This window comes from Lepidochelys kempii, chromosome 16 (assembly GCF_965140285.1).
Source record: "Lepidochelys kempii isolate rLepKem1 chromosome 16, rLepKem1.hap1, whole genome shotgun sequence".
NCBI classification, from domain to species: domain Eukaryota; kingdom Metazoa; phylum Chordata; order Testudines; family Cheloniidae; genus Lepidochelys; species Lepidochelys kempii.
This window is the reverse complement of record NC_136395.1, coordinates 23923648-23948947: the sequence shown is the minus strand read 5'-3', so window position 1 is coordinate 23948947 and position 25300 is coordinate 23923648. Positions and strand designations below refer to the sequence as shown.

Below are 25300 nucleotides of genomic sequence, written 5' to 3'. Positions count from 1 at the left end.
TTTTATGTTTAGTTTCTAGATACGTGCTTGCTCTCTTTCTTAATTTCCTTTTTTTTCTGCTCTACCCACCTGACTATACTCTCAGGTTCTCTCTCTTTCTTTTGAGAAAAGGCTATTTAGACCAGCCTCTTCTTTAGAGGTTATATTGTCTTAAACTCGTATCTTTATTAATAGATTTTTATAGAAAATGATTAGAGTATCTCTAAATGTTATGGGTCAAATTCTACCCTCAGATATTCTTGCACAACTCCCAATTAAGTCAATAAGAGTTATGCCTGTATTTCTGAGGCAGCAATTAACCATGTTGTTTTTCTTCACAGGACAGCTTATGGGTGAAGTAATCTCTGCTGCTCTCAAACGTGAAGGTGTTCAGTTTCTTACTAATTTGCCTAAGGGCAGTGCAGAGGCAGAGCTCATGAGTATTGCTCCAGTATTTTATGTCTTTCACTACCTGGAAAAGTCCGATAACTGGAATTTACTTGGCCCTGAAACCATAACATCAAGAGTTAATATGAGGAGGAAGATGAAAGAAGGTAGAAAAACGTGGTCTTCAATTTCTGGTTTTATTTGAAGGTTCTAAGGACTTGCAGATACTGTTGGATAGGAAAGTTAATGTTTAATATTTGATGAAAATGTAATAAAGCTAATGTATTTTAAAAAAATATTTTAAACTAAAACTGTGGGGTTAACTATGTTTCACATAATGTTTCTGTAGTGGCTGAACTACAAAATTGCTTGAACTGACACCTATGTTGCAAACCCTATAAAATATGATCTTATCTTATTTGGAAGCAGTAAAGTTTTAGTTGACATGCACAATTAGGGTAATTTAATATTATCTTTTTGAGTTGGAAGTTAACCATTTGCTGCTTTTTTAGAAACAAAACAATTAGAGGCCAGTTATCAAAGAGAGGTTAATTTTTCTTCTAAGTGAAGAAATGTAATTTGAATAGAAATCAGTGCTTCAGAAACACTAAGTCTGCTTTATGTATATCTTAGGTATTGTAAGCGTCCTGTCATTCAGAAACAGAGACTTCTCTTACAGCATGTGGAAAGACGGGACATCCAGCACTTGGTGAGTTAAAATGATCATTCTATTACAGTGGATTTGAAAGGTTTGATTCAGTCCTGTGTTTCCACAGTGACTAATGTTTAAGGGCCACCTTTCATATTGCCATTAATGTGTGCACAGTACTCCATCAATGCCACTGTTAGTTCCACTTATGGATCATGGGCATCATTTTTGCCTAAGTATTTACAGGAAGAAGTGACTCTCAGTGACTAATTTCTGATCATAGAATCATAGAATATCAGGGTTGGAAGGGACCCCAGAAGGTCATCTAGTCCAACCCCCTGCTCAAAGCAGGACCAATTCCCAGTTAAATCATCCCAGCCAGGGCTTTGTCAAGCCTGACCTTAAAAACCTCTAAGGAAGGAGATTCTACCACCTCCCTAGGTAACGCATTCCAGTGTTTCACCACCCTCTTAGTGAAAAAGTTTTTCCTAATATCCAATCTAAACCTCCCCCACTGCAACTTGAGACCATTACTCCTCGTTCTGTCATCTGCTACCATTGAGAACAGTCTAGAGCCATCCTCTTTGGAACCCCCTTTCAGGTAGTTGAAAGCAGCTATCAAATCCCCCCTCATTCTTCTCTTCTGCAGGCTAAACAATCCCAGCTCCCTCAGCCTCTCCTCATAACTCATGTGTTCCAGTCCCCTAATCATTTTTGTTGCCCTTCGCTGGACTCTCTCCAATTTATCTACATCCTTCTTGAAGTGTGGGGCCCAAAACTGGACACAGTACTCCAGATGAGGCCTCACCAATGTCGAATAGAGGGGAACGATCACGTCCCTCGATCTGCTCGCTATGCCCCTACTTATACATCCCAAAATGCCATTGGCCTTCTTGGCAACAAGGGCACACTGCTGACTCATATCCAGCTTCTCGTCCACTGTCACCCCTAGGTCCTTTTCTGCAGAACTGCTGCCTAGCCATTCGGTCCCTAGTCTGTAGCTGTGCATTGGGTTCTTCCGTCCTAAGTGCAGGACCCTGCACTTATCCTTATTGAACCTCATCAGATTCCTTTTGGCCCAATCTTCCAATTGGTCTAGGTCCTTCTGTATCCTATCCCTCCCCTCCAGCGTATCTACCACTCCTCCCAGTTTAGTATCATCCGCAAATTTGCTGAGAGTGCAATCCACACCATCCTCCAGATCATTTATGAAGATATTGAATAAAACCGGCCCCAGGACCGACCCTTGGGGCACTCCACTTGATACCGGCTGCCAACTAGACATGGAGCCATTGATCACTACCCGTTGAGCCCGACAATTTAGCCAGCTTTCTACCCACCTTATAGTGCATTCATCCAGCCCATACTTCCTTAACTTGCTGACAAGAATACTATGGGAGACCGTGTCAAAAGCTTTGCTAAAGTCAAGAAACAATACATCCACTGCTTTCCCTTCATCCACAGAACCAGTAATCTCATCATAGAAGGCGATTAGATTAGTCAGGCATGACCTTCCCTTGGTGAATCCATGCTGGCTGTTCCTGATCACTTTCCTCTCATGCAAGTGCTTCAGGATTGATTCTTTGAGGACCTGCTCCATGATTTTTCCAGGGACTGAGGTGAGGCTGACTGGCCTGTAGTTCCCAGGATCTTCCTTCTTCCCTTTTTTAAAGATTGGCACTACATTAGCCTTTTTCCAGTCATCCGGGACTTCCCCGGTTCGCCACGAGTTTTCAAAGATAATGGCCAGTGGCTCTGCAATCACAGCCGCCAATTCCTTCAGCACTCTCGGATGCAACTCGTCCGGCCCCATGGACTTGTGCACGTCCAGCTTTTCTAAATAGTCCCTAACCGCCTCTATCTCCACAGAGGGCTGGCCATCTCTTCCGCATTTTGTGATGCCCAGCGCAGCAGTCTGGGAGCTGACCTTGTTAGTGAAAACAGAGGCAAAAAAAGCATTGAGTACATTAGCTTTTTCCACATCCTCTGTCACTAGGTTGCCTCCCTCATTCAGTAAGGGGCCCACACATTCCTTGGCTTTCTTCTTGTTGCCAACATACCTGAAGAAACCCTTCTTGTTACTCTTGACATCTCTGGCTAGCTGCAGCTCCAGGTGCGATTTGGCCCTCCTGATAACATTCCTACATGCCCGAGCAATATTTTTATACTCTTCCCTGGTCATATGTCCAACCTTCCACTTCTTGTAAGCTTCTTTTTTATGTTTAAGATCTGCTAGGATTTCACCATGGTTTCACCATGGATTTCACCATGGTTTCACCATGGTTTCACCATGGTTTCACCAGGATTTCTCTGATGGTTCAGAGAAGGGTGGAAAATCTCCCACAGTACGCCAAGACTATTGTACAGTATTGTATTTAAGGAAAAATCACCTTCCTGTGCTCTGTAGAGATCAGCTTGCACACTGCAGCATGAGATTTGATTAACTTTATTTTACAATGCTAATTTAAAAATACTATTGATCATTGCTACAGGGTGCCTCTGTGGCTACCCAGTGTACCTCACTGCCTGGCCAGCTCATGCGGCCTCACAGACAGACACACACCAGGTTGTTACCTTTTGGCCACCAGATGTGTACCGTATATTCTCGTTCATAAGCCAAATATTTTTGGTAAAAAAGTGACGCATCAAAGAGCAGGGGTCAGCTTATAAATGGGTCTCCACCAAAATTTGATGATTTTAAACTCTGTGAAATCATTGAATTGAATATCTAATACATTGTCATTTTGTTTACCTGAAGCGTCTGCAGGCATGGAGCCCATAAGCTCCCTGTGGCCGCAGTTCGCCGTTCCCAGCCAATGGGAGCTGTGGGAAGTGGTGCCACAACTTAATGATTAATTTTCTGGGTGCACCTGGCAGATAAAAGTGTACAGTGTGGGTAATTCCGTGATCATTTTAACATACACCTGGGAGCTTCCATCAGTCCCCTCCTCTTACCATACTGGTCCCCAGCCAACCTGCTGCTGGAACCTTACAATGCTCCTTCCTCAAATGAGGGTTAAGGTGGACTATAAAGGGGAGGGGTTGGCTCCCTGGCGTGCCAGTCATAGGTGCCCTGAACACTCCCGTTTCCCCTCCTTTAGATCCCTTTATCTGATCACTGTATCCCTTCTCTACAGAGTAACTGCATTGGACCTCCACCCCATATTTACATAATGAGTTGCCGCATTGTAGCTTAACTCCCATTCCATGTTCACCCTAGCTAAGTCCCCCCTGAACCCGCTGTGGAGAAGGTGGAAAAAAACCCATACTATGCCTTGGTCAATCTGTTGGTGAGGGGAAAATTCCTTCTCAGGCCCCCAAGAAAGGAACAGCTATTGCAGTGCCTACAGCGGATCCTGACCAAACCTGGTATTTCGCCACTTCCCTGGATGGGAGAATAGGTGCTTCTCCATCAGGTCCCGGTAAAAAGGGATTCAATCAATCAATCAATTATTTCAAACCTGTCTGGTTTGTACTTATATCCATCCTTTGGGAGCGACAGGGTGGGGGATGGGTCAGTGTCCCCACACTGACCTGCTCTGCGGCTGCTGCAAAAATCACTCGTAGCCTCTCCACCCCTTAAAGAGGTGACGTCTTTCCCCAGCAGACCAGACAATCCCCACCCCCTGACTTAAAGTGCGGAGCAGTCACCCCCTGAGCTTTCCTTCTGAGCTCCCCCTTGCTTTCTGTTTCTTCCACTTATAGCCTTCTATCGTTAGCCCAGTGATTACAGGTGCTCATAATCCCCCAACAGAAGGTGTTTAATTGCTCCTAGCCTGCAGCCTTTTTCATGCTGTAGCCACATCAGTGACCAGGGTGCTACTAAGAGTGCCCTGTCAAAGTCATACATTTGTCCAGCCATTCTGAAAGGGCTGCAACAAGGTTTAATTGACCCAAGGCAACATACGGTAAACCCAAATCTTAGTAATGCAAGTTTGTGCCTAAATAGGTGCTCTCTGTCTATCTTGGTATTTTAAACTACCCCAAAAAAAATCATCTCACACACTGAACAAAACATCTATATTTTGCTCAATTTCCTTCACAGGTTGACAGCTTTTGCCTTAAGGATTTTTGGACAAGTTAGTCTGTATATTACTCTGGATCAAATTTCTGTTTGTAATTCAGTGTTATGGCTGATTGAAAATTGTCAAATGGCAGATGGGTCATTCAAGGAACTTTCAAGTTATCAGCCAGTAAAACTACAGGTATGACAAGTGAACATATGTTTTATTTGTGCATATATTAAAGGCTCAAGTTGCTGTAAGGTACTCCATTATTTGATACACAAGCTGTTTTAGGCCCTGATTCAGCAAAGCGTATAAGCGAGTATTTAAATGCTATGCTGAATCAGAGGTTTACAGATAATTTTGCTATAATTCACTGAGTTCTAATACATGTTCACACATCTCTCCTTCTAAAATCACTTTTACAGTAGCGCAGTCTTTCAAACTTCACTATATTTTTCAGGTACAGATACTTGTATGTTACTTCTTAGATGCTGTGAAAGCAACATGTATATTGTCTTTTTCTAATCACGATATAAAAGTCCTGAAAAAATATTGGCTTGTCATTACTTTTACACGTATTTTTGTTCTAGTCTGTCTGTATTTTTTTAAGTAAATTAACCTCTTCACAAAAGAAGACTTCTTTTCAGTGTAAAAATAAAATTGCTATTGGACTGATACTTCTTACAGAAATTTTTCTTCAATTCCTCGCTTAAGTTGTAAAATATTCTTTTTATCAATTGACCGCATTGTTTCTAACTACCTTTATTTACATATTTGGATTTTTTTAGGGTACTTTGCCTAAAGAAGCCAAAGAAAAAACTTTGTATCTCACAGCTTTTTCTGTTATTGGACTTGCAAAGGCCATTCATTTATGCCCAACACAGGTATGTAATGCTTTCATTTCTCCAATGAGGCCACAGGCAATCATATTCTCAGCTTCTGTGTTCTGCTGTCCTTAGATTTCCTCCATCTCCTTCCCCCCCAGTCCTGACCCAGAGGCAAGTCAGGATTGATCATAAGGATCTATGATTCTCTCTCAACCCAAACCACCCACAAACCAAAGCTCTTTTCTTTTATCATAAGAGTTACTTCCAGTGTCAAATGTTAATATATACATGTTGATCTAGCCGTTAGTGAACCACAGTGGTGATACAACTTCCAAAATAAGCAAAAGAACAAACCAGATCATTTACCTGGGGATTTGGTTGTAGAAGGTACTGTATAAATACATAATGTCTTGGTAATACAATAGATGATTATCCTTCCAATACATATAACCTCCTGTTCACCTTTTCAGAAAATCCAAGAAGCTAAAAATGCAGGGGAAGGGTATTTGCTGAAAAATGTGCAAGCTGCGGAAAGCACATTTACCTTGGCAATAGCTTCTTATGCTTTAGCTCTCATGGATTCAAACCATCCTGGTGCACGCTCAGCCTTTTCTGCACTGAAGAAGGAAGCTCTTGTAAAAGGTATGACTCAGTAAACTATCACTTCAACCTAAAGAACCTGTTACTGAAGTAGATGGTCTGTAGGTAAGTGAGCAAAGTTTGCAACACAGATGAACTTGACCATAAAGATTCTTTCAGATGAATTGAAATATTTAATAAGTTATAATATATGTTCTTCTTCAAGTGCTTGCTCATGTCGATTCCATTGTAGGTTTGCTCGTGCTCATGTGCGCAGTCGTCTGAGGCTTTTGCCTTAGTGGTATCCACAGGGCCGGCTGTGGCACCCTGTGGAGTGCCGCACTCATGCTGCGGTATATCAGGCATTGCTGGCCCTATGCCCTCTCAGTTCCTTCTTACCACCCATGGTGGTCAGTTGGCATGCCTCTGTCCCTGGCTTCACAAGTGGCCAGTGATTTCTCTTCTAACTTCGCCTTGCGCTTCTAGCTGTAAATAGTTAATCATTTCATAGTGGCTGGCCACCACTTCCAGTTTACAGTGCTCCCCTTTGGCCTGTCCTCGGCTCGCAGGGTATTCACGAAATGTGTGGCACCGGTGGTGGCTTACCTGAGACGTCAGGGAATCCAGATCTTCCCATATCTTGATGACTGGCTCATCAAAGGCAGGTCTCTGGAGCAGGTGCAAAGGAGTCTCGATCTGGTATGTTCCACTTGCAGTGACCTGGGCCTGTTAATAAACACAGAAAAGTCCATGTTAACACCAGTCCAACGCATAGAGTTCATTGGAGTCAGAAGGGTACTGACCTTCTACATATATAGAACGAAGCTGTTCTGTAAGTCAATGCAGCTGTTCATTGCTGTGGCAGACAGGATGAACGGTTGCCCAATGTCTGCCCAGAGAATATCATTGTGGATCACTGCCTGCATCCACTACTGTTATGAGCTGGCGAAGATGTCCCCACTGGTGATTGTGACTGCTCACTCGACTAAGGTGCAGGCGTCCTTGGCAGCCTTCCTCGCTCAGGTACCGATTCAAGAAATTTGTCAGGCCGTGACCTAGTCGTCCTTCCACACATTTGCTTTGCACTATACTCTGATTCAGCAAGCTCAAGATGACGCTGGTTTCGGCAGAGCTGTGCTCCAATCTGCAAGACTCTGAACTCCAAGCCCACCTCTGGGGATACTGCTTTCGAGTCACCTAGAATGGAATTGACATGAGCAAGCACTCGAAGAAGAAAAAACGGTTACCTACCTTTCGTAACTGTTGTTCTTCGAGATGTGTAGCTCATGTCCATTCCATTACCTGCCCTCCTGCCCCTCTGTTGGAGTAGTCAGCAAGAAGGAACTGAGAGGGCGTAGGGCTGGCGGCGCCTGATATACCGCAGCATGAGCGTGGCACTCCAGAGGGCTCCAGAGCCAGCCCTAGGGATACTGCTAAGGGAGAATCTCCGATGATCGTGCACATGGGCACGCACATACTGACAATGGAATGGACATGAGCAACATGTCTTAAGAACAACAGTTATGAAAGGTAAGGAACCGTTTTTTTTGTTTGTTTCTTAAAAAAATTAATATAACCATAGTTTCCATCTCCTTTCAAGAAATTCAGTGGGGGTTTTATTGAATAGTGTAAAAGCAGATTGATGACTGTTATAGTGATTTATATGTACATGATATTAGGGCTGCCTTAACAAAGCAATGGGATGCAGAGAGGACCTAGACGAGCAATTCTCTTGCCTTGTGGTCCTCACCAGCATTTTGATTTCAAAATGCACAATTCAGTTCCACTACAGGTTGCTGATCTTAACAATTTTTTTAATATTTAGTTTCTGTTGATATGTACAATATATAAGTATAAAACATGAAAATTAATGGTAATAAAGTTAAAAATCACTTGTTACTGGTTTGTAAATACAGTATCCTATAATACATCAAACTCCTCTATTCCCAAGACCAACAGAACACAAATCTATCACCATCTGTTTCACAACGAAGGTAGCAACAAAGGAATAGCATCTGCTTTTCCTGTTAGAGAATTAAATTGTGTTGTGCACAGGTCAGGTTATATTCAGAGGTTTAAATAGCCTTCGGGCATAAAGAGAGCACAACTCCATCTCTGATAAAAACAGAGGGAGAACTCCTCCTTCTCTCCCTGACTTGGATAAGCAGTACTCCCCCTCCAGTTTGGCTTGTGTGGTGAGAGCTCCCCTTCCTGTTACAATCTACTTTAACCCCTGCTAATATTTTATTACTTTTCCAGGTGACCCTCCTGTTTATCGTTTTTGGAAGGATACTTCCACTAAACTAGATAAATATGTTCCTAATGCTGGCACTGCACAGATTGTTGAAACCACTGCTTATGCCTTGCTAACCACTCTCTTGAGTGGGGACAAAGTCTATGCTGATCCAGTTGTCAGATGGTTGTCTGAAGAGCAAAGATATGGTGGTGGATTTTATTCCACTCAGGTGTGTTTTTAAATGTTTCTCTCCTGTTTTTCAGATGATGAAATCAGAGAAGCCTTAGTAGGGTAATACATGAGCCAAACTGATGACTTGTGTGTCCTGTTATGTTGGGTGGGAATCGAAGGAAATTAGCAACATGACCTCCAGCTGCAGGAATGTTACTTCCTTAGCAGTACATGCAAATCATTACTCCTATATCTGCAGGCTCACTCTATTGACTTTAGATACAGCCAGATGAAAAAAACTGTGTACCAGGAAAAAACTCATTTTGACCAAAATTTCTACAAAACCAATATATTTTGACACTGAATTTGTCACTGTTTTTCACAAAAAATGAAAAGCCCTATTTACAGATGAAAAACTTTTTGTATTAAAAACAGCAAATTCACTTGTGTTTTTAAAAAAATGATTAGTGGAATTTCATTGTTTTCCCATATGCTTTCTGACAAAAAGTCACCCTTGACCAAATTTGCTAATTCTTGCAAACTTTCTGGTTTTGCAAATAAAAAAATCTATGAAGTGAAAAGCTATGATACAGCAATTTTTCACAGCAATAGTTGTGCTTATTTACTAGCTTTCTTACTTTTAAAACATCTGTTTCCAGCAGCTGTGCACTTATTTATAAACTTTTAATAAAACAATAAATTACACAAACATGCCCACAAAGTAGTGTTAAATATCCTATCATTTTATTAAGAGTATAATAACACACTATTAAACTGCTTAGCTGGTTAGGGTTACCACTATCTGTCTTCCTAAATAAGTGTCTGAGTAAAGTGTTTAATAATCAGTTTTGTTACAGTTTAGTTTCCATTCCAGTAGTAATTCTTTCTAATTTGATTTTTGACAGGACACAATTAATGCCCTTGAAGCCTTGACTGAATATTCCCTTCTTGTTAAACGTCTTTTGCTAAACATGGATGTCAAGGTGGCTTACAAGAATTATGGAGACCTTCAGCACTATAAACTGACAGAAGAAAATTACATAGGAGGGACTCTGGAAGTGAGTGAATAGTTTTACCTTAGAAAAGTGAAAACAAATCTTATTAATAACTTACAAAAATTCCTTTGAGAAGGAAAGAAATAAAGTCTAGACAAATTTTAAAAAAAGAAAATGTGTCTATGAAAAATACCATTTGATTAACTGTTGTCTTCATCTGCTAAGATTTAATTGATGCAGCAAGTGATTAAAGGTTTCACTGATTCAGGACCACATCCTCGAAACACTTATTTACATGAATAGTCCCATTGAATTCAGTAAGACCACACAAATGTGTAAAGTTGCATGTGTAAACAGTGGGACTGGCCCTTTGCTTGTAATCAGAAATGTAAAAAAGATCATAAGATCCATGTGACTTCTATCTATTTGACTACTAATGGTAGTATCTTAACTAGTACTTTGCAAATATTTATATTTAATGTCAAATCATATTTATGTTTACATCTTTAGGTACCTTTGCACGATGACATATATGTAAGCACTGGGAGCAGCACTGGTTTAGCAACAGTAAATGTAAGTGGTTAAGCAAAAATTTTTAAAGAACAAAGCCTTTTTTTGATCTTGTCAATATGCGCAATGAAAGGGATCCCGAGAAGTTTCCTCTGTGTCCCGACTTCTGTTACCTGTTCCCTGGACCAAAGTGGCAGAAGCCATTTTGTATACATATAGATCTTGTGTAAGAAGGTGCAGCTCCATTTGAAATCATTAGTTACACCTACTTTTACACCAACTCAACTCATTTGTCTTAAGTCATGTGATTCCTAAAGTATATTGTCTAATTCTGGAACATTTTGACAGCAGTAAAATAATTAAATTACCTCAGGTGATTTATTTGTAGTGAGACAAGCGATGGAAATTCTTCCCTCCTCCCCCAACTTATCTGTTCCGTAGTTCTAAATATTTAGGACAAAATTTTTAACAGGGCTCACTAATTTGGAGTGTGCAATTGGAGACACCAATTTCTAGGTGTTTCAAGTTGGGCACCCAAAAATGGAGAACTCCCAAATTAGTGAACATTCTTGAAAAACTTTGCCTCAATAACTTTGTAATAGAGAGTGTGCCTTCTCTTATTCTATTTTTCTGTGCTTTGTATTATTGTTTATAAATATATTACAATGCTATTATGACATACTATTTATCCTTTGGCTTCTATACCTCCAGGAATTTTACAAATAAATAATTGATTACCACCTTTCGGAACAGAACAATACGTAATTCACAAAGGCACTTCAGTAAGATGGTTGATATTTGTTATTCTTTTATAATATAAACACAGGACCACAACCTAGTCTCATATGCACAGGCTGAATTAATGTATGTTTCAATTATTCTGTCATCTCTTTATCCCTTTTGCTCTGCAATTTTCAAAGAGGAGTCATTACTGTACACCCATATATTAACTTGCATGTGTGATATATTGCTATATTTATGTATACTACTTCTTCAGTAGTGTCCCTATGGGTGTGCCACTTCAGGACGCATGTGCCCCATGCACCTTTGATCAGTAATTTTCTGTAACAATGCCTGTTCGGCCCAGCATGCATACCAGACATCTTCATGCACCATACAGAGTACACATAGAACTGCATGAGTGAACCATCCTCAGTTCCTTCTCAGCTGCCCTATGGCCTCAGAAAGAGCATCTAGCATGCCTGCTTTCAGCCTAGCAGTAGCTTAGCTTTTTTTATCCTAGTCTTCAGATAGTTTAGTTTACCAGTTTGTTTGTTTTACTTTATTAATCTGGTAGCCCCTTTTTTATCTGGGTTTTTTTAATTGAACACCCTTGTTCTCCTCCACTTTTGAATGGCTCTGTCTTAGGGGTGGTCATCATTTGTTATGCCAGGATCCCCAGGCCTTATGCACTGCGTTTTTTTCTGCAGGAAGTCTGTCTCCATTAGCAATGGACATTCTTAGTGTCTTCCCTGGGAGACACCCACATACTGGCAAAGTGTAAGATCTGCACTTTTTTTAAAGAGCAGATCTAGAGAAAACAGAGAAATCAAATTTAGATTGCTTATGATGGAGCAAGCCCTAAGACCAGCATCAGATCTTGGTTCAGAGGACCCCTTGTACACTGGCCTTCAAGTGTACTTAGTGCCCCATTGACCCCCATATCTCATGCGCTGGGATCTTCACAGGATAAAGGCGCCAAAGGTACCAACAGGCTCCAAAGAAGAGGAGTTCTGTATCTCCCACCAGAGCCCTTTTCAGAGAAATCTCAGTCACCTCAGAGCATGACTGTTTCAGCGACCTTTGGTCCCAGAGAGAGTACCTTTGAGGTTCCAAGATGATGCTCTGCTACTGGGAGCTCATCAAAGACTTCAAGCTCTTCAAGAGATGCAGTACTAAGCATGCTCCAATATTGATATTGGTGCCAATAAGACATGATAATTCCAGCAGAGAATGTAAGTACACTGCTTCTAGGAAGCTGGGAAGGCTATGAACCCCAAGCACTTTGATTCTAGGAAACTGGAAACGTCCACCTTGGTACGCAAACCGGTATCCCAGACTGCTATGCCAGTGTGCCAAAAGCCATCAACATCTCCAGTACTGACGCCGTCCACTAGATATGCATCTCTGAAGCAATCAGCGCCTCCGGTGCCAACACCCATCTTCTAGACAGGCACCATCAAAGCAGTCGGCAACCTTGGTATTGAAGCCAGTTGTTGTAGGGCCTCACTCAACCTTGGCTCAGATACACCTGTTACCACAAGAATCTTCAGGAACCTTTTTGTTTCAGAGGAACTGGTGTCTCCATTGCTAATGGGGACTGAACCTTTGTTTTTACTGTGATCTGTTGAGTCACCAAGACATTATCTTTCACCAGTGACTCCCAGCTCTCTGGTACCTCTCACATCGGACAGACATCTAGCTTCACCTTCATTGTCTGCCCCACTGGACTATTTTGAGGATGATTTCTGTGATTCCCAGATCTCCATCCAGGGATTTCCTGCCTACCATAGAAGAGATATCCCCCTGATTAATCATTCTGAGAGGGAAGTTGCAAGGGAGAAACAGTTTTGAGCTTCTTTTCGCTGGTATGACCAACACTGGATGCCGCCTCCTTTACATTACGGTTCCCCGCAATACTCATATTGGGACTTTGAGTGCTGTATTGCCAGCAGTTTTCAAGAGCTCCTAGCTACTCCGATGATCAGCATAAGGATATATATTTTTCTGCTCCATTGAGTCCTCCTCAACCCCAAGAGGAGATCTTTGAGGAACAAGAGGCCAGAGCAGACAAGAAAGTGACACCTCAAACATACCATCATCGCTTAATTAGGCTGTAATGCCTCCACCACCTTCTTCGATGGATAACTTCAACCAGTTCTAGGAGCTGATGAAATGCATTTCTGATTCACTCCAGATTCCTTTGGAGGAGGCTCAAGAGTCACAACGTATGCTTTTGGATATTTTACACCACCTCTGGACAGTGTCACTACCTTTGAATGAAGCTCTACCAGAACCTGCTAAGACCATATGGCAGACTCCTGCCACAGCACCACCTACTATAAATGGGCAGAAATATTATGTCCTAGCAAGAAATTCAGAATATTTGTTCTCTCACCCGCCACCAAATTCTTTAGTTGTGGAAGCTGTCAATGAATATGGCAAGCAATCCCTTACAATAAAGACCAGAAACGTCTCAGTCTCTTTGGGCACAAGAGGTACTCCTCAGTGACCGTGCAGTTCAGGATCACAAATTATCAAGGTCTGATGGTGAAATACAACCATGCTAACTTCAGTACATTCAACAATTTTATTGAAAAACTTCTTGAAGAACTTTGAGAACAGTTCCAGGTCGTCATAACAGAGGGTCAGCTTTTAGCAAGGGTGTCATTTCAAGCTTCTCTAGATGCAGCCAACACTGCAGCTCAATATGTCTCCACTGACATCATCATGCATTGAGTGTCTTGGCTGTAAATGTCCAGATTTCCTAGGGACATCCAAAACACTGTGGAAGACCTCCCCATCGATGGACTGAAACTCTTTTCTGAATCCACAGATGAATCTGTTCACACCTTGAAGGACTTTAGAGCCACACTCAGATCTTGGCATTTACACACCTGCCAATAAGAGGAAATTTAGTAGCTCTCAAACCACACAAAGACAGTAACTGGTTCAATTTTCTATCTATCGTAGATCTACAGAACCACCTAAAAAGAGGTCAAGCTTTCAAAAGAAAAGACCTCCTACCATGATTGCTATCACTACCCAATCATTGTCTTAGACCAAATGTCAATTTTGATGGCTTGGTCAGAGATCTAGAACATCTTCGCTTTGTGAATCTTCAGCTGCCCCAGCCTACCCACCTCCCACTCTTCAGAGCTGGACTTTCACATATTACCTGCATAGGAACAAATTACATTGGACAAGTGGATTCTGGAAGTTGTAACCTCAGGTTGCTCCATCTATTTTACCTCCATTCCTTCCTGTCCCACCCCTCCTTGTCCTCCTCCTCTTCTCATAGATCTGTCTTAGGATCATTTGCTGAGACAGGAAGTCATCTGCCCCCTATGCATAGGGGCCATAGAAACAGTTCCAGCCCAGTACAAGGGGAAGGGATTCTATTCAAAGTATTGTCTGGTCCCCAGAAAGAATGGGGGATGGAGACCAATATTATATCTGAGACTCATAAACACCTTTGTGAAATTAAAGAATTTCAGGATGGTGACTCTCACAGCTAGAATTCTGTCACTGGATTCTGGGTACTGGTTCGCAGTCCTTGACCTTCAGGATGTATATTTTCACATCACAATTCACCTGTCACAAGAGGTTTCTTCATTTTACAGTTGACCAGAATCACTACCAGTAGAGAGTGCTTCCTTTTGTCCTCCCCTGCCCCGGAATGCTCTCAAAGGTCATGGCAGGTAGTAGCCGTTCATTTGTGGCAACTAGGTATGATCATCTTCCTTTACCTCAATGATTGGCTGTTCAAGGGCCCGTTGTATGATGAAGTTCCTTCCACAGTACAAAACACCTATTCCACAGGTTAGGTCTTCAACTCAACATCAAAAAGTCTACTTTGATTGCAGTACATTACAGTGGTTTGATTTCATAGGGGCTTCTCTGGATGCCATAACAACCAAAGCTTACCTACATGTGGTAAGGTTTGTGACCCTGACAAACTTAATTTCCAAGGTTCAAATAAGCCCCCAGACACTGACATCTAATTCTGCATATGACTGTCTGCCTTTGATCATCTCCAAATATGAACACCTGTTTATCAATTTTGAGAATTGTTTGCTGTGCATGTTTTCTGTTAATTGTCTATTTGTACATTTATAGGTGAGGACTATATATCATAAATTCAGTACTTCTGAGGAGACATGTGACTTTGAGTTGAAGGTTAATGTATTGACAGATAAAGGTAAAGAGTTAGTGGTGACTTTTAAAATCTTGTTTTTCTTTTTTAAATTAATCAGGACTGTACAGGAAAATGCATCTTGATTAACAAAGTGGTCAATATTATCCCGTGCACATAACTTTACCTTCACCCCAATCAATTTTTGATGTCATTCATAGCTGTTAATTTAACAGTACACAGCTGTTATCTTGCAGAAGAAGGATCTGGGAGTGGAGGTCAGTGGGTTCAATTCTGCAAGTACCGTGCACTTAAGTTAACCCGTTTGAGTTTCATTTACTTAAGCAGATGGATAAGTGCTTTGCTGGTTCAGTTTATAAAAATTAAAATTTTGGCTAAGGTATAAATGAAAAATTATGTTGTTTGTTCATGAATAGAACATAGGTTCCCATTAAAAATTGGCTGAAAAAATTTCTGAAAAGTATTTGTCTCCTGAATATGAAAATAGTTCATGAGAACCCATTCATATAAGTATGCTGTGGTCTGGACAGCTGCTTCTGAAGAGCTATAAATTATTTGTTCTATTTAACGTACAAAAGGTGAAAGAAGAAAAGATGATAACCAACCTGAACGTTTAGAAGCTTGCGCAAAGTAAGTACAATTGATTTTTCAGTGACATAACTGAGCTTTTCAATATTTTACATGTCTAGGTATATTTTAAATTTAATCCAAACTCTAAACTTCCTGGGTTCCTAGCTCTGCCCTACACAGGATTCCCCATTCCCAGCTGGCACTTAAGTCATTGGATCAGTGCCAAGGGTTACTATGAAGAGGTTACTTGTGCATTTCCTGTTTTCTGAATGTTCAAAACTGTAGCCTTAACTTACTTTAGCATATGCATTTATATGCATTAATTTCCCGCACTTTTGAAGAACAAAGTTAGAAGGAAAAAAGAGATTAAAATATTCGTCATCCACTTGCTAATAATTGCCACCTTGTGTTACTACTGCTGTGACCCTTGTTTCCCTCTTTCTACCCCTTTTTATGTGCATGTGTGTAAGCATGTGCAGGATCAGGGTCAAAGATTGTAAGCTCTCTGGGTTAGGGACTCTTTTAATTTTATGTTTGGATTGAGTCTGTGGCCGCTACTGTAATGTAAATAATACCTGTAATCTCTATTGATTTTATTGGTGTAAATCTGGAGTAAGTCAGCTGAAGTCAGTGAAGTTGTTATGGATTTACAATGGCATAAGAATGAGTAGAATTTGCCCAGAGGTTTTTCTGAGGACCGTGCGCTAAGTTCTAAGTTTTGGTTCTATCTATATTCATTTTTTTGTCCATTTTAGGTACAAGCCTAGTGAGAGAGAACCACAGTCAGGGTCTTCCCATGTAGTGATGGATATAACTTTGGTTAGCGGGCTGGAAGCAAATACAGAAGATTTATCTACTGTAAATATTAAAGAAAATTTTACCTTTACCTACAGTATTTATTGTCCTTCTGCTTTATATCTTTTTATGGTAGTAGTACAGATTTTCAGCATTGTCTCTATCTTATTGCAACGCATTTTTCTCATACTAATTGGAATCGTGTACCTGAGTCTAGAGTCTGGGTTTTTGCCCATTATGGGCCTCATCCAGTTAAGTCAATGGGAGTCAATGTCCTAGAAAAATGGGAGACAAATATGAAGTTTGGATCTGGACTCAGACTTCACCAAAGTTCAAGAATGTTGAGATTTCATAGTTTTAGTACATCTCTAATTATTATTGTTGTTGTTTTTATCCCAAGGGGATGATAGAACAGTTCCCTTAAAGTATGGAATTGTTCATGACTAGGATCACATGGCAATACTAAAGTAACTGAAGATCCATTTGTAGAAAATGTTTTACTCCTCAAAACCATGCTAAAACCAATAAGCATAAAACTTTTATGGAAGACCATGTAAAATCCTTTTAAATTAGCTGATTAAAAACCTTTCTCTTTTTTCCCCCCTAGCTTGCAAGTGGAGTTGATCAGTTGATAACCAATTATGAGATAAAAGATGGACATATTGTTCTACAGATAGAATCGGTAGATCGTCTTTTTTATTTCCTATGATTATTCACAATTGGAAGCACTATTTTATTTTTTGGTAACACAGAGCTTTCTTTTGGTGTCTTTCTAATTCATGCATTCTTCAAATAGGTGCCAGCTAATAAATTCATGTGTGTTGCGTTCCGAATAGGGGAGATTTACCGTGTTGGAATGCGGAGCCCTGCCACATTCACTGTGTATGAATATCATGCACCAGGTATGTGTTCCAGTTCTTCAAATTCACATCTTTTGCTCTCAGAAGATTCTTTGAATCCTGTTAAGAAACTAACAGTTTCTCCCTTTTTCACAACTTTTAATCTACATTATATTAAGGCTTATGTCACAGTCACCATCTTTCTGGCTGAAGAGGTCTGGATGGTACTCTCTTGGAATTCAACTTCTACATGCATTTATTTTTTCCTATTCAATTCTGTAGATAAACAATGCACCATATTTTATAACCCTTTTGGAAATGACAAACTTCTGAGGCTGTGTGAAGGAGCTGAGTGCAAATGCATGGAAGGTAAACTTTGCGAAAAATGCCATTCTGTTGCAGTTAGTTGGAGAATACAGCTTAATGCTTTGGGATCCTTGTGGATGAGAGCACTACATATCAGTGAAAGGAGCTATATATTCTATTTCAGAACAGCAAATGTTGCCTTTGCAATAAATTAAACATTCATTATATTCTAAACTCTAAAAAGAGATGTATGGAATTTAGCTGCACAACTCTTACTGACTTTCATTTTGTCGACTAAATGGGAATTGAGTAGCTTAGCTCTGTTGCTTCTGTGTTACAGATTGCCATGAGCAAATAGAAATTAATTATACTTTAAAAGAGGGCTTGTGCTGATGTTGCTTCCTAGCATTAACGTCATATCTCTTTCACTAAACATAGCGGAATGCAGTCAAATGCAAAAGAAATTAGATCTGACAATAACTGCTGATAGGAGGAGAGAAGCTGCATGCCAGCAAGGCATTGCATATGGTAAGATATGAATGATCAGTACATATTACTTTGAAAAACAAATGAACACTGTGTGATGAGTGATGGTGTGATGCTACAGGGTGCACCTTTTTTGTTTTTATATATGTTGCTTTGAGAGATGCAGCATTTTTCAATATACCTATAAGAACATTGGAGGCATGTGACTCTTGTTAACAACAACATGTACTCATAGAGATGAACATTAGTGCCTGTAAATTAAAATAATTCAACCTAGACAAAGGCAATGTCTGTGGAAATTACATAGAGTTAATGGTCCCAATCTTTGAAGAGCTGCCTGTCTCTTAAGAAGATCTGAGGGCTCTCAACTCCTGCTCAAGTCAATAGGAATTGAGGCTGCTGAATACCTCTCAGGATTGGTTCCAGTACTTTATCATAGACTGTGACTGTAGGTCTACTGGAGTAAAGACAGACCTCAATATATATCTTTCACTGAGTATTCTTTAAAATCAAACACATTTTTTTCAGAATTAAAAATCAAAGCCCTTGGTTATTTTCAGCTAACTTTTGCAAAGTAAATTACCCCATTTCAGATATGTCTGCAGCGCTGAGGGTTTGTTACAGGCTGTGATAGTCTTGTTTCATTCCTGTGAAAAAGCAGCATCGCACTAGAACTGAAACTATACAACACCCAGATTTCTCATTTTGCCTGCCAAACTAAGCAGGAAAGGGTGCAAGAAACCTTTCCCCGATTAAAAATGGTAATCAAAAATAGAAGCACAGTTTTACACCAATCCCAGAGGACAATGTACTCGCCCACACACATACACTGTGTTTCTCTGGGTTTTGTAAGGGTCTCTGAACAGTGATTATTTGATGTGCTGTATAATGTGTTCTAATACTTAGGCACATGTAAGGCAAGTTGTGAACAAAGCATCAGATATAATTGAGTTTCCTGTAATTTGTTGGTTAAAAGCAGATAATGTAATCCCTAACATTCTTCTCACATAGACTTTGTTTTTTTGTTGTTTGCTTTTTAAATGTTATCCCCAAAATGCAAAAAGAGGGAACATGTCCCACAGAGTTATTTAAACATATTTTGTTTTTTAAAGACTTGTCAGTGTTGGGATCAGAACCATTTTAAGGATTTTGACTTTAACCATGTTTTAGGCTAGAGGCATTCTAGCATGGCTTCTGACCCGTGTGAAATTGGTATTTTTTCTGATAATATGCTAACCACACCATCCTGTCATTTACCCTCTTGCTAGACTATAGCATGGTTCTATAAGGCAGTTCTCAGATTTAAAAATCCTGGCCACTTCAGTTATGGAAATCCGTGCTAGGTTGATGTTCAAAATAATATGCTTGAAGCTAGCACAGTTCTGTGCAAGTGTTAGTGAGATGTTAAATCACATATTCTCTGTTACTGGCAAAAACAATCAGTTTTTTCCCCAACGCTAATCCTTTGTCATTGGATTTGAATATGCGTAAATTATTACATCAGGTCCTTTGGGTCTATATGTCTACAGAAATTTTAAATTACTTCAACTATTAGCCTAATAAAAACACTGTTGTAATGCTTGTTTGTTAATGATTGGTTAAAAATTCAGACATAGTTTTGAGTAGCCGAGGTCTGAATGAATTTAGATGCAATGGAGACTTACAATCAAGTCCAGTTTTAGAGCAATGACATTGGATGAATAATACTGTGACGTGAATAGTCTAAAGAATTGCAGCATAAAAAATCTTAATTGTGACTAAAAAAGTGTGTGTGTTTGAAGTGCTTGGCATTCTTTAGTGCGAAACATGCAGTGTCCTTGTAAAGTAATAGCAGTACATTGTAATACAAAAAATAAATGAAACCCTCCTAATTAATGAATTAGGGTGCATTATATGTGTATTTGTGTTGATTTCTGGAAAATATCTAGGAACATTGAAACTACCTTTCTGGTTTATTAAGTCCATTAGCCTATCTCTGGCAGTAGCTAGTGCCAGATGCTTCAGAGGACAACCGGGAAAAACCTTGCACTTCATTGTGAAATGCTGTACGTTAGGTGTGCATCCATCCATGGACAATCAGTTGATATGCTGAAACATGAGATTTGATTAGCTTTATAAGAGTTTCAGTTTGACAAACAATACATTTTACAGATGGCCCTAATATCCATCTGTAGTATGGATGTCGTGCAAAGCAAAAGGAAGAATTCTGCCTGAAACAGTAGCAACTTTTTTTTTTCTTTATAGTCTATAAGGTAAACATCTTGTCCTCCAGTGAAGAAGGTAGTTTTATTAAGTATACTGCAACTCTTCTGGATCTCTATAAAACAGGTGAGAGTTCTAACTGTAATGTATTTAATTATTTTGTTTACAATGAAAACTCCCTTCAGTGACCACTCAAGCAGCAGACAAAAATCAGTGCTAAGTGGTCTCCTAATAAAGGTAGAGAATAATTGTACTCTATGAATCTGAAGATTCTTGGGTTGATATTTGTAAGCTAGTGTCTTTCACCAGTTTCACTGTATTTACGCTTTTATTAAAACTGTTATTATTGCTGCTGTTTATGCGGGCACCTGTGCTGAGGGTCTCACAATCTCGGCAGGCAAAACAAGCAGACAATGGTTCAAGGAAAGGAAACAATAATATTTGCTTTTATAAAGTAGAATTTGGATGCAGCAAAGTTGGCATAGATTTAGCTGAGCAATTCAGTGGGAGTTGCATGTCTTCTCATGTTTTACCATTTGCATCTGCAGTTATCTTGGTAAACACATTTGGTTTGTACAAGGCTGCTTTTGGAAGTCAGATTGCCACCTGTTTAATGTTTCTAGACTGATTCCAAAGGGCTGAAAATTCATGTTTTGATTTATCTGAATTTCCCTGTTACATAGTTAGTGGCTAATGGATGGCTTGGCTTTGCCCTCTTGTGATAAATAGTAAAACCAAATCAGTATGTTATGCCTAATTAACATGTGTGGCCCTGAAAAAATTGAAGCCAGCTGTTTTTCTAATAATTTTTTCTGTGAAATTTTCCAATGTAATAACTGCATTCCCTTCAACTCCAGGAGAGGCTTTTGCCCAAAAAAACACTGAAATCACCTTTGTTAAAAAGAAGACTTGTACTGATGTTAAACTGAATCCAGGAAATCAGTATTTGATCATGGGAAAAGAGGCCTTTCAGATAACAGTTGGTTTCAGTTTCAAGTAAGTAAATTATTAACAGAATGTGCTGAGCTCTCTCCAGAGCATGACATGCTTCATTCTCATCAAAAGTGGCAAAGTGCTTGTACACCTTTGGTCATGTCATTTATTGTAATTGATTCAATATTTTGAGGACTTGTTTAATCCATTTTGTGTTACCCATTGTTTTTATGCTAATACACTTCTTCAGCTGTCCACATTTAAAACAGAGGAAAATAAGCACAAAGGAATCCATTTAATATTAGAATTTTCTCTTGTTTTTATCTTTTTTTCACTGCTTATGTACTAATGAGCTTTCTCTTTTGTCTGTGTAGATACCAGTATCCATTAGACTCTGTGACTTGGATTGAGTGGTGGCCTTCAAATACAGCTTGTGCATCTTGTAAAAAGTTTGTAGATACAATGGAAGAATTTTCTGAAGAGCTCTTTCTCAATGGCTGTTAACTTCCTTGGGAGAATTCTGCTGAGTAAAAATTGCATATTCAGTCTCACTAAAAAAATGTATTCTTAGCTGCTTAGTAATTCTTTCCAAACTTTAACATTCATAGGTAGGTTGACTTGGAATGTTTCATTTACTTATATTTAACAGCATCTGTTTTTATAAGATAATTATTTTAGAATTGTAACTTTTTGCATTGACACTAGGGTGGGACAGGGAAAGTTTTCCAGAAATACTGCAAGGACATTTTAAAGTCAGATGAAATTAAATGGAACACCGTTTTTAAAAAAAGAAATAGAGAAATATTGCCTTGTGCCAAAACAGTTGGACCCACTGAAATGCAATATCTTATTAAAACATATCCTTCCTCAATTTTATTTTCCTTGTATTTTTGTTTATCAGATACTGTTCTTATAACTGTATTTTTCTTCATTTATATTCTGTCATACAAATTGATACTAAAATATACAGTGCTACATCTCACACAATCTCTTTTTATGGGATAAAATTATTTAAAATGGGTTTATGTTTTAAATTAAACATATTTCTATCTAACCTCTCTGTCTGCTGAGGTTTTATAGCAGGTCCCACACCATACTATCTAAGTACCTAGGGTAAGTTCCTCACCCCTGCATCAGCCTCACTATGCTAGGTGAAGTGTAAAGGGGCTCTAAAAGCCCTGGATCCTGCCAGGGAAGATTCTCCTGGTGTAGAAACAGTGGAAGACATGTCATAAGGCTGTTCAAAATATGCTGCAGACTGCCCAAGCCCTCTGAGCAGCCCAGAATCAGGATGCATTACCCCTTAATTACCCCTCCCCCGTCCTGTAAATTCTGTACTGCACCTCTTAGTTGGAACAGAGAATCTCACTCGCAGTATCTAGGACCTAGCTCAGCAAATGAGTGGCACATTCTCTGCTGAATGGTTAGTAACAGTTAAGGTTTTCCAGATGGTCAGATAGGGAGTAACTGGAAAATTTTGAAATCACGTACCAGAAAGTTGTGAAAATTAATGCTTGAGGGACATGAGTTTATATAGAAGCATCAAAATTTGTAAATAACAAAAAATGTGTTTACATATCAGAAAGCTAAGTGGCATAATGGCCTTTTAATTTGAGAGAGACTGTCATGTTTTAATTGTATGTAACAGTCTTTGATATTGGGCTTTATTTTTCAAGTAAACAATCCTTATCAGGATTTGTTAATTTAATAAATTATATCATGTCTGTTAGCCTGAAGGCTCATAAAATGCTTTTGCACAATATCTGCGTGTGTATATATAGGAATAATTTCACCAAACACTGAATTGCAGACATCTCTTGCATGGAATACAGCTGTTTTTTTAACAGTGCACTGCAAAACATATAACAGGAAGTGAAGAAGACAATATTCAACTGAAATATTTACTGTTAGTGGAATAAGCATTAGATTTGAAATATGAAGTGCAGGCTCTCTAGAACTTTAGGTACAAATCTGGGAAGGAATAACTTAACTCTTTATCCTTTTGAGGAATATAAACTGAATTCCATGCCATTTACTGTTTGAAAATCTTTCATACAAATGGTTGACGTGAACATTCAGTATTCTGTTTACACCTGTTGTAGGAGTAATAGTGAACATGCTGTCCTTGGTCAAAATGTTCCCCACACCACTGTGTGCTGTATGGTGTGCGTGTACCAACAGTTCATCCAACTGCAACTATGCACCTGAAAGGTGACTGGCTGCATTTCAGTTGTGAAGTCAAGCCAAGTCAAGCATCATGCTATCGTCCCATATCATTATTGTCAGTGTGCTTCAAGGCACTGGAGCGCTTGGTCCTACAGCACATATTACCCATACATGGAGAGAATTCTGCGCCCTGACCAAGCCAGCTTTCACCGAGGCCGTAGCACATGTGACCAAGTACTCGCGCTGACCACATTTATTGAAAATGGCTTCCAGAGAAACTTGAAAACGGGCACTGTTTTCATTGATCTAACAGCAGTGTACGATATGGTATGGCACACTGGCCTGCTCGTGAAGGTATCACAGGTCCTAGTACCTTGGGTCACAGGTGTTGTTGAACTGTTCCTCCGCGATAGGCAGTTCAGAGTCCATATGGGGTAGAAGACAAGTGCTTGGAGACAACAGAGCAATGGATTAACCCAGGGCTCTCTGCTTTCTCCAAACCAGTTCAACCTTTACGTCAATGACCTGCCAGCAACAGTCATGAAAGTTCACTTACGCAGACGACATCTGTTGCGGTACCCAGGCATGGACGTTTCACGAGCTTGGTGCCACCTTAAACCGGGACATGATAAAGTTAGCTGACTTCTGTAAGACTTGGCGCCTCCAGCCAAGCGTCATAAAAACAGTCTCCAGTTTGTTCCATCTTCACCACACCAGTGCAACCCAAGAACTGAATGTTTATCTGAATGGTCAGAAGGTGAGGCGTGAAGTAGAACCAGTCTGAACTTAGACCTCACACTGAGTTATCATGCCCACCTGAAGAAGACAGCAGCTGACGTTAAGACACATAACAACCTTCCTAGCAAATTGGCAGGTTCGTCATGGGGTACTTGTGCTCCAACTTTGCGGATGTCAGCTCTTGCCATCTCGTATTCGGTGGCGGAGTACTGTGCACCAGTTTGGAGTTGATTGTTACACACCAAACTGGTGGATATGTAGTTACATGCCACCATGCACATCATCTCTGGCACCCTGCGTCTGACGCCACTCCCATGGCTCCCAGTTCTGAGCAATATCGCTCCTCCTCATATCAGACGAGTTACTGGAGAAAGTACGCGCCAACCCGAGCCTGCCACTGCACAATGACCTTTTTAAACCACCAGCTGCACGTTTGCCGTCACTTCACCAATTATGGTCTCATCCGCCATGCCAGGATGTTAGGGCGGAAACACTCTGGCGAGAGGAATGGATATCTGTTATAATCCCCAACCAGTCCCTTGTCGCCGACCCCACAATTTGTCCACCTGGTTTTGACCTGTACCGTCGCCAATGGTCCCTGTTGAACATATTCTGAATCGGGAAAGGTCTCTGTGCAGCCAACCAGTATCACTGGGGCCTTCGTGACAGCCCTTTGTGCAGCTGCGGCATGACACAGACAGTGACACACGTTGTCGATGAATGCTTGCTGATTAGGTTCAGCAGTGGCCACCTCACGCCACTGAAGATGTGTAGTGACTATACTGTAGTTTGTAAAGCACTTTAGGATCTTTGCAAATGACGGGGGCTCTGTAAAATGTCATTATTAGCAAGCAGATTTGTGTGTCATGTTTTGTTAGACGCTTTTTGAATCTGCACAGCTAGTTATTTCTTATCTGGAAAGTGTTGACAGCGTGTTCAGCATTGTACAGGTCACTGAAGAATTCACAGACCTGTCCAAGAAGCATAACACATTTTTTAAAACAGCAGCAGCCAGTAGGATTTGGACATGACAGAAACACCTGCAGCAT

General features: G+C 40.1%; 2 protein-coding genes across 6 annotated transcripts in view; both read left to right on the top strand.

The window, feature by feature from the left end:
• Positions 1-22218, top strand: part of C5 (complement C5) — a 51373-nt gene extending 29155 nt beyond the window's left edge. For 3 of the 4 annotated variants that reach the window (XM_073314964.1, XM_073314963.1, XM_073314962.1), the window contains 18 exons: positions 321-533; positions 1000-1075; positions 5061-5220; positions 5811-5906; positions 6320-6491; positions 8688-8893; positions 9741-9893; positions 10341-10403; positions 15180-15261; positions 15795-15846; positions 16542-16644; positions 17189-17263; positions 17378-17483; positions 17703-17789; positions 18165-18254; positions 20457-20540; positions 21272-21410; positions 21722-22218. In XM_073314964.1, the coding sequence (XP_073171065.1) occupies positions 321-533; positions 1000-1075; positions 5061-5220; positions 5811-5906; positions 6320-6491; positions 8688-8893; positions 9741-9893; positions 10341-10403; positions 15180-15261; positions 15795-15846; positions 16542-16644; positions 17189-17263; positions 17378-17483; positions 17703-17789; positions 18165-18254; positions 20457-20540; positions 21272-21410; positions 21722-21851 (2087 nt within the window). In that variant the 3' untranslated portion in view covers positions 21852-22218. The remainder of the gene's footprint in view (positions 1-320; positions 534-999; positions 1076-5060; positions 5221-5810; positions 5907-6319; positions 6492-8687; positions 8894-9740; positions 9894-10340; positions 10404-15179; positions 15262-15794; positions 15847-16541; positions 16645-17188; positions 17264-17377; positions 17484-17702; positions 17790-18164; positions 18255-20456; positions 20541-21271; positions 21411-21721) is intronic. The other variant, XM_078849142.1, reaches the window with a different exon arrangement.
• The window catches only part of TRAF1 (TNF receptor associated factor 1), a 64594-nt gene continuing 61157 nt past the window's right edge, over positions 21864-25300 (top strand). For both annotated transcript variants that reach the window (XM_073314966.2, XM_073314965.2), the window contains exon 1: positions 21864-21955. The gene's annotated coding sequence lies outside the window, so the exon portion shown is untranslated. The remainder of the gene's footprint in view (positions 21956-25300) is intronic.